General features: G+C 51.9%; 1 protein-coding gene across 1 annotated transcript; it reads left to right on the forward strand.

Annotated features, from left to right (window-relative positions):
• Window positions 1-1,022: 1,022 nt before the first annotated feature.
• LOC309684217 (olfactory receptor 14C36-like) lies at window positions 1,023-1,958 on the forward strand (the record flags this gene model as incomplete). Its single annotated transcript, XM_082500157.1, has 1 exon — window positions 1,023-1,958. The coding sequence occupies one exon, from the start codon at window positions 1,023-1,025 to the stop codon at window positions 1,956-1,958; it is 936 nt and encodes a 311-aa protein (XP_082356283.1).
• Window positions 1,959-9,984: the final 8,026 nt, after the last annotated feature.

Here is a 9,984-nt window from a genome sequence, read left to right on the forward strand (position 1 = left end):
GGGAATTTCAGCTGCAGAACCCCACACTGCTATTGTTCATCCACTCCTGCCGGTGTGTCCATGGGAACAAGTATCCCAGCTTTCCTCTGACCTGTGGGGCTGTGGGCAATGCAGGCTGTGGGCGTGGGGAATGGGTCCGTTTTCTCCCACTGAGATGCCAACATTAGGACAATTGGGTATGTCCTTTGGGTGTCCATGGAAGCTGTGAGCTGCCCTCCAGGATGCCAACGTGTCCCATATCACCACTGTGTTATAGGAAAGCCCCACAGAGAAACAGAGAAACTCTATGACTGAGGAAATGCTGTTGGGTGGGTGAAATGAGCCGTGGGTGTCCTTGGCTAGACGTGGGGTGCTGAGACCTTGAGAATGGGTGAGACATTTAGTGGTCTGAGATGGATTAGTCTACTCTCAGCACTGTCTGAATGCATAACAGAAGAGAGCAATCACCCTCCATCTCATGAAGGTGCAAGATGGAGGGACAAACCATCTCCCCTCACCCTGCTCTCTGCCAGAGGCAATCCTCATGTCTCACAGCACTCACTCTGTTCTCCTGGAGTGCAGCAGAAACACGGAGGGTTTCTGACATCCAAGAACACTGCCCAGGTGAGATGGGGGGTGCTGTAAAACCCCCAAACCTCTCCAACTACCTTCTGCCATGCCTGTTCCTTAGCAGTGGGAGTTCATATGTTGAAAAGCCCATCTGTGTTAGGAGTGGATTCCTCAGCCAAAGCACAACACCAGGACTGGCTCTGGCCACCACCCTCCCCATGAACTCTCTGCTGCAAAGCAGGGCTGACTCCTCAGCAGCCACTGGGCAGAGCCCCTTCTCCTCACGGCACAGGCAGCCAACGCCAACCAGAGCTCCAGCCATGGACGTGAGGAAGGTCTCCTGGAAGATGAAAAGGGAGTGTATGCAGCAGGGACAGAGCCTATGGGAAATGGCTTTTATTTTGCTTACAGAAGTCTCCACTAACTTACTCTGTTTCCCTCCTTGGACAGGTCCTCCTGCCCAGAGGAAGCAAATGTCCAACAGCAGCTCCATCACCCACTTCCTACTCCTGACATTCACAGACACACGGGAGCTGCAGCTCTTGACCTTCTGGCTCTTCCTGGGCATCTACCTGGCTGCCCTCCTGGGAAACGGCCTCATCATCACCGCTATCGTCTGCGACCACCGCCTCCACACCCCCATGTACTTCTTCCTCCTCAACCTCTCCCTCCTCGACCTGGGCTGCATCTCCACCACTGTGCCCAAAGCCATGGCCAATTCCCTCTGGAATACCAGGGTTATCTCCTATGCAGGATGTGCTGCACAGGTCTTTTTCTTTTTCTTTTTCATGTCAGCAGAGTTTTTTCTTCTCACTGTCATGGCCTATGACCGTTACATTGCCATCTGCCAACCCCTGCACTACGGGACCCTCCTGGGCAGCAGAGCTTGTGTCCGCATGGCAGCAGCTGTCTGGGGCAGTGTTTTTCCCTACGCTGTGCTGCACACGGCCAATACATTTTCACTGCCCCTCTGCCAGGGCAATGCCCTGGACCAGTTCTTCTGTGAAGTCCCTCAAATCCTCAAGCTCTCCTGCTCAGACTCCTACCTCAGGGAAGTTGGGCTTCTTGTGGTTAGTGCCTGTTTAGCCTTTGGGTGTTTTGTTTTCATTGTGCTGTCCTATGTGCAGATCTTCAGGGCTGTGCTGAAGATCCCCTCGGAGCAGGGACGGCACAAAGCCATTTCCACGTGCCTCCCTCACCTGTCCATGGTCTCCCTGTTTGTCAGCACTGGCATATTTGCCTACCTGAAGCCCCCCTCCATTTCCTCCGCATCCCTGGACCTGTTGGTGTCATTTCTGTACTCGGTGGTGCCTCCAGCAGTGAACCCCCTCATCTACAGCATGAGGAACCAGGAGCTCAAGGATGCCCTACGGAAACAGGCTCCATGGACAGTGTTTCACCATCGATAACCTGCCCCCACTTGCTTTACTCTGCTTCTCTTGAGGCTTGGTCCTACTGTGTCTGATCCGTGCACAACACTGTGTCAGGTGTGGCCTGTCAGATAATTGCTCTTCAATAACAAGGCATCTCCCAAGTGCAGTGCCTGAAGGATGGGCGATTCCTCCAAAGTTCCTTCCAAAAACATATTGAAGGAATTGGTCTTTTAAGAAATCTCTTCTCCTTGTGTTCTCAATATTTTCGGAGCTAAGCTCATGGTACTATTGGGTTGCACTGCACCAAATGTTCTGGATTTAAAAGCGCTCTTCTTTGTGTCCAATGGCATGGGAGATGGTCCATGAGCTCCCATTATCTTCTCAGTCTTCTTCACGTATGACAGGACTGACGGCATATGCCAGACATTCTGGAAATGCATTGGAAGTGGGAGGAGAGGCGGGATTAGGGACTCAACACGTGCCCTTGGGCTGGAACAGATAAAGACTCAGAAGGTGAAACAGCCTCAACTGTGAAGTCCAGCAAAATAAAGCCCTGAATCACTGTGTCCACACACAAGGACTCTGCAGTGCCGAGGGAATCAGCAGGCACGCAGCAGGCACAGGGAGGGGAGACAGGGGAGACGCAGGAGCTGCCTGAGGGAACCCCAGTGCCAGGACTGCTATGCTGTCCTGGGGCGTGGGGCTGACTGGGGAGAGATGCGGGAAAATTCAGTCAGGGCTGGGGATCATGCACAATATGAATTCTGGAGAGGCAGAGAGTGACCAGCCTCTTTTTCCTCCTTCCCTCAGAACCAGCACGAGCCCCGGGGCTGATGGGCAGGCTGACCTCCTTGTCTGTCCCCCAACAGCTGCTGTGCCCTTGGGAGGAGCTGGGGCTGTGCGGTGAGTGCCCAGAGCTCTGCATCAGCCTGTGGCGGGCAGTGCTGTGGGGCCAGCCCAGACTGGGCTGCTGGGCTGGGCTGTCCTGGGGAGAGGGCAGAGGAGGTGGGCAGAGGTGGAGAGGGCTGGGAAGTGCCTGGGAGAGGAAAATGTCAGTAGTAGAGCCCTTTCCAGGGAAGACGGAGGCAAAGACGTCATTGAGTATCTCAGCCTTCTCCGTGTCCCAGGTGACCAGGTCTCCCCTTTCCTTCCCGAGTGGGCCCACATGTTCCCTAGTCTTCCTTCTGTCACCGACATACCTATAGAAGGCTTTCTTGTTGCCCCTGATGCCCCTGGCCAGATTCACCTCCACCTGGGCTTTAGCTTTGCTAACCTGATCCCTGGCTGCACAGACAATTTCCCTGTTTCCTCCCACACTACCTGTCCTTGCTTCCACCCTCTGTAGGCTTCCTTTTTCTCTTTGAGATTGAGCAGGAGCTCCTTGGTCATCCGCGCAGGTTTACTGGTGTCTCTGCCTGACTTCCTCTTTGGTGGCATGCATCACTCCTGAGCGTGGCAGAGGTAGCCCTTGGATATTAGCCAACTTTCTTGGGCCCCTCTTCCTTCCAGGGCTTTGTCCCACTGTACCCCAGCAAGCAGATCCCTGAAGAGGCCAAAGTCTGCTCTCCTGAAGTCCAGGGTAGCGTGCTTACTGTGCGCCCTCCTCGCCACCTTAAAGATCTCAGACTCTGCCATCTCAAGGTCACTGCAGCCAAGGCTGGCCTTGACCATGACATTCCCCACTGGCCCCTCTTTGTTGGTGAGAACAAAGTCCAGCATGGAACCTCTCTTTGTTGGCTCCTCTGACACTTGGAGAAGGATTTTATTGTCAATGTGTTCCAGGAAGCTCCTGATTTGGCTGTGCGCTGGTGTGCTGTCCTTCCAACAGATATTGGGGTGGCTGAAGTTCCCTCTGAGGACAAGAGCTTGTGAACGTGAGGCTGCTCCTCATGTTCTATAGAGGGCCTTATCCACTCGGTCTTCCTGCTCAGGTGGCCTCTTGCAGAACCCCCCTGTAACATCACCTCTCCGTGCCCTCCTTTAAATTTTGACCTATAAACTCTCGGTCAGCTCCTTATCCTTCCCCAGGCAGAGCTCCATGCACTCCAGCTGGTCCTTGACATAGAGGGTGACACCCCCTCCTTGTCTCCCCTGCTTGTCCTTCCTTAAGGGCCTGTACCCATCCATTCCAACACTACAGTCATAGGAGCCATCCCACCACGTCTCCACAATGCCAATTAGATCATAGTCTTGCAGGCTAGGGAGTTCCACCGAAACATGAGGAGCAACTTCTTTGCTTTGAGGGTGTCAGAGAACTGGCACAGGCTGCCCAGAGAGGTGGGGGAGTCTCTGACTCTGGAGACATTCAAAACCCTCCTGGACACCGTCCTGTGCAACCTGCTATAGCTGAACCTGCTCTGGAAAGGGGTTGGACTAGATGAACTCCAGACATCGCTTCCAACCACTCCTGTTCTGTGGGGAAGGTGGAGCAGTTTGTCAGTACCTAAAGGAGGCCTACAGGAAAGTTGGAGGGACTCTTTATCAGGGTGTGCAGTCATAAGACAAAGGGTAATAATTTTAAATTGAAAGTGCATAGATTTAGATTAGATATTATTAAGAAATTCTTTACTGGAAAAGGTTGCCCAGAGAGGTTTTTGATGCCCCATCCCCAGAAATGTTCAAGGCCAGGTTGGACAGGGCTTTGAGCAACATGGTGTACATGGAGGTGCCCTTGTCCAGGACCAGGGGGGTGGGAACTAAGTGATCTTCAAGGTACTTTCCTACTGTAACCATTCTATGAGTCTATGATTCTACCCTGCCAGGGATCCCTCCTTCCACTCACAGCTTCTCCCCACAGCAGCGTGGGCAGCTCTGTGGGCAGGCTGAGTGGGGATCCTGGCAGGGGGCAAAGTCCCTGCCCCGGCACACAGGGGGCTCCCTGGAGTACGGGAACCCTGTTCTGAAGGACAGCCCAGGGTACCCCTGGCTACACACACAGCTTCCCACCTCTGAAGCCATCCCCAGAAGAAGGCAGCCATCATGACCTTTGCCTCTGATGGTGCAGCAGGGAAGCCTTGCTTGGGAGCACATCCTCCTTCTCCACCCGAGAAGCCAAGACAGACACCATGACAGCTCCTGTCAGCCATGGCATGTGCCAGCTCTGGAAGACCTGTCCAGGATACTCAGACTACTTTCTTGTCTAATTGTTAGGCAAGACATGCAGACAATGGCAGGCAGGGACCTCCTTTACTCCTGGTGGGGGATAGGATTCAGCTGAGTCAATGGAGGCACCTAATCCTGCGTTTCTATTGCTAGCACTGGAAGGGGACTCAGCTCCCTCCCATGCCTGGCACAGACCCACAGGAGGTGGCACTCCTCTTGCCTCACTTCAGGCGGGCATTAAAGAGGTACCTGCATGTGAGCTCCTTGTCTCAGCTGCCATGGTAATTAATGAAGATGTAGGGCAGGAGCTGGCTGTTCTGATGAAACCCCTGGTGACATCTGAGTGCCAGAGGTTGTCCAAGGACAGTCGAAGAGAACTGTACCTGTCCCTATTTACTGTTTTCTTTGCAGCCTATGCTGCCATCGACCCAAATGGTGTCCTGTAGCACAGGGAGAGCTCAGTTTCTCTTTTTCCGTCGGCTGGGTTGACTAGATCTCCATCGACTATAGCGATGGTTTTTATCCCCACGTTGCCTCATGAGATTCCAGGCGGTTCCTCTCTTTGATGTCCCAACAGAGGCCTGTAGTTTTTGTGAGATGCCAAGGCTCTCACACACAGTTACATGTGGCTGGCAGGTACTGCACAGGAAAGCCATCCCCGTTCTGAGCCAGTGTGGGACAGACACTCCAGACAGCCCTGCAGACAGGTTCGGTGCCTTTGTGCCAGCCACGGATTGCCACCACCACAGTGTGGCAAGGTTGGCAGTAACGGTGCTGTTGTGGTGGGAGATAAGGAAGCCACTGTCAGGGTGGGGGAGTTGGTGTAGTCTTTTCTAAGCACCCCAAGGAAGCCTCTGGATATAGAAGCCTGGTCCTCCATGGGGACTTTAAGGACCCGGCATTGTCTGGAAGGGCAACGCCGCAGGATGCAAACAGTCCAGGCAGTTTTGGGAAAGCTTCATAGCACAGCTGCCTGGTGAGCCACCAAGGGCCATCCAAACCCAGATCTGATACTTGCAAGAAAGCAAAGCTGCTCAGGGACGTGAAGACTGGCTGCTGTGACCATTCAATGGTGGGCCATGAGCTCCTGAGGAGAGGGAGAAAGGAGAGTAGAGGACTGCAGGTCATCAGTGGAGCAGACTTTGGCCTATTCTGGGGACAGGTAGCCGGCATCCCATGGTCAGCGGCACTGGTGGGCAGCAAAGCTAAATACACCTGGTCTTCAAGGGCAGCATCCTCCAAGCACAGCAGGCTTGTCTATCAAAATTTGCTTGAAACTTGGAAGAGAATTCAAGAACTCAACACTGTGTAAGGAATATTTGAAGAAGAAATAAAGATAATGTGTGGTCACAGCTTATCTCAGTAAGAGTAGGTGGAGACAGATGTACGCTTCACATCCTCTTTGCCTCATGTTTCACCAACAAGTTCTCCTCAGCCACTGTGCCTCAAGGCATAACTCCAGAGGAAAACAGCCAGAGGGAGACAAAGTGTCCTTAGCTGTCTGCTCCTTGTCCAGGACATACGCAAAAAAAATATGACAATTTACAGAACAGCATCTAAGTTTTGAAAATGAAGACTTCTTATGCACTTATTACACTGAGGTCTTTTCTACATATGTTTCAACTTCTGCCTAACATCGTCATTCAGGGGGTGATGCCCACACAGAGATGCACACTGCCCCCCCGATTCCCAGGCACAACTGAAGCCCCAAGGTGGACTGGGAAATGTGACCCTGGGCTGATGGGAGCAGTTCTGGAGCTGCAGCTGGTGGACAGGCAGGGTAGGGCAAAGCATCTCAGTGGAGAAAACTGATTTCTTTCCCTCAGGGAGAAAAGGAAGCCGGACAATTGCACCCAAGCTGTCCAGCACTGGAGCAGGAGGAGCAATGAGTGGGTCTGGATGTTGCAGAGTCTGCTTGAAGATGCTCCCGTAACCCAGACACCCTGGGGTTAGTGCACATTTGGCTATGAAAAATAGCACATGTCGTTCACTTTGTCTCTTTGCTTCCCTCTGTGAATGGAGGGATCTAATGACTTCAGCGTGTGACTCTCTGTGAGCGTATATGAACAGACTCTGGGGCAGGGACTGCTTTGGGGGTTCCTGGCATGCGTGCTTGGCACAAAAATGTTTTCCTTTGGTCTAAGGCTGTCCTCTGTGGAGAGTGGACTTCAGAGGAGGTAAAGTGGACTTAATCTACAGCAGAGTATTATATTTTCTGTTGAACCATGCCTTCCTTTGGTCTCTTTTTTTGTCTACGAAGCAAATGCTGTGTCTGGGTGCAGTTCATTCCCCAAGTGAAACAAGTGGAAACTGGTGCCAAAGGGCTGAAACCTGCAACTCCAGACTGTAGCGGAGAAAACTCGTATTTGAGGAAAGGCGCTTTAAATCCCAGGTGGCTGATGAGAGAAACGCGGGGTTGGAGTTGGGGACAAAGCCTGCTCATAGAGTATCTGACATACAGGGACTTGACTACCCTACACAGTCAGACTCCATTTGGAGAGGTCCAGTTTCAGTGTCATTTGGAAATTGCTGATATCAATGAAGATAAACACACAAATGAAGTAGACAAATAAAGAAAACAAAAGAAAAAGAAATCCTTTCTTCTTGTTATTTCTTATTGAAACCTTTCCACTTCCGAAATCTCTCTAATTAACCGCAGAAGAATTGTAGAATAAGAAAATTATGCCCAGAGCCTTGGTTTGTTATGGCATTTAGCATGTTAATGAGCCCTCTGGAGCCCAGTTCCTGAACTGCAGGTACTGAGAGTGGATTGAAGTTATCTCTAGAGCAGTCAAAGTCAGCCTCCAAGGTTCTGAGGGTGTCAGCAATCCCCACTGAGGGCCATCCCTGGCTGTCCCTGAAGCAGGAAGTCAGAGGCACTGCTTACAGGTTGGAAGTGGAATGTTCAGGTGACTGTGAAAGCCCTTGATGTGTCTCATCAAGCAGGATGTCCAAGCGCTGACCCCCACACCCTGGGAATGGGGATCCTTTCCCTAACGGGATGCTCAGGGCTGAGCCTGGGAGCAGTGAGATGAGGGGGTGTGCGATGCCAAGGGCAGGACAGCGGTAGGACACCTCTCAGGCTCTCTGGAGGGTGGAGGAGGAGGCAACAAAACCAGTGTGGATGTAAGGAACTGGAGTGCTCTCAGGGGCCTCAGTGGAAGAGACCGCAGCCATAGTGGAAAGGACAAGGATTTCAGTTCTGTTGGGGGGTCCCAGCCCCAACAAAGGGGCCGTCCTTCCACACACACCCTCCCCACAGGCTGTCCTACACTTCCCTATGCCTTTGCCTGATTCTCTGCAGATTTCAACCACCACCCCTGCTTCTCCTCCCCACTCCCACCCCATGCTGGCCCAAGTTCTACTGATGACTCTCTGACTTTACTGACTATTTCCTCAAACACAAAGGCATGATTTTCTGAGATTTTGCTAATGGCTGTGAGTTCCCCTTAACCTGTGCAGATTCTTCTTAATCCCCTCCTTCTTTCTCCTCCACCCACAGGCATCAACTGCCTTTAATTTCTGGTCTCAGACATGCTGTGAAGGATTTGCTAAAGCCATTACCCACAACCTGCTTTCCCCCTGACATCCCCCAAGCCTCTCACCCACGCTTATATGGAGACAATCACTGCTGCTCAGAGCCCCTCACTCTTCAGAAGTAGCCTTGAGCTTCCCGGGTCTCCCTGGTGCTTATGATAAATTTCCTGGTTCTCTCCAAGAGCTCATGATGAGCTGGCTTCTCCCTAACAGGGCCTTTGTGACTTTCTCTTATGAAATGGTGCTCCTTTTACGATCATCTGTGCAGAAAGAGTAGTCACAGAGAAGCACCAAATATATCAAAACAGAGGCCGAGTGAAATGCTGTAAGAACCTGCTGTCATTGTGGCAAGGAGTCTGTCCTGAGAAGGGCATCCAGCCTCTGCCGCTCTCTTGAGAGGCAAATGAGCAGGGTGCACACCACCTGGGGACACAAAGGGTGACTTCTGCAAGACCACCCTGAACTCCAAGGAATGTGTATTTCAATGGGATATCATGCCTTATATGTAAACACTGACTGAAATGGCATTTCCAAGAGTTGTTACAACAGAAGCAGACTACTGCTTTTGTTTGTTTTTTGTTTGTTTTTTGTTTGTGCTTTTTTACCCTTTTTTTTTTTTTTTTCATAGATACTGCCACTCTTTGGGAAATCACAGAATGAGAAACCCCTGAAGGATTACTGATTGAGAGAAGAGCCACCAGGTTTGCATCTCAAGAAATGGGACACCAGAGCCCAAGGGAAGCATGGTTTGGGCACTGTCATGGGATTTGGGAAACTGAAGCATGGTCTTTTCTCCCTGTCTCCTGATACCCTGCCCTCATCACTGAGATGTGCCATTAGGGGCGCAGAGTCTAGTTGGAGGTCAGTAACAAGTGGTGTTCCCCAGGGGTCAGCACTGGGTCCAGTCCTGTACAATATATACATCAATGACCTGGATGAAGGCATAGAGAGTACCATCAGCAGGTTTGCTGATGACACAAAACTGGGAGGGGTGTCTGACACACCAGAAGGCTGTTCCATCATCCAGTGTGACCTGGACAGGCTGGAGAGGTGGGCAGAGAGGGACGTTATGAAATTTAACAAGGGCAAGTGTAGGGTACTGCACCTGGGGAGGAATAACGCCCTGCATCAATACAGTTTGGGGGCTGACCTGCTGGAGAGCAGCTATGTGGAAAGGGACCTGGGAGTCCTGGTGGACAATAAGATGGCCATGAGCCAACAAGGTGTCATTGTGGCCAAGAAGGACAATGGCATCCTGGGGTGCATCAAGAAGAGTGGCCAGCAGGTCGAGGGAGGTCATCCTCCCCCTCTACTCTGCCTGGGTGAGGCCACGTCTGTAGTATTGTGTCCAGTTCTGGGCTCCCTGGTTCAAGAAGGAGAGGGAACTGCTGGAGAGGGTCCAGCAAAGGGCTACGGAGATGAT

This window comes from Vanellus vanellus, assembly GCF_965231255.1.
Source record: "Vanellus vanellus genome assembly, contig: HAP1_SCAFFOLD_45, whole genome shotgun sequence".
Taxonomy (NCBI): Eukaryota; Metazoa; Chordata; class Aves; order Charadriiformes; family Charadriidae; genus Vanellus; species Vanellus vanellus.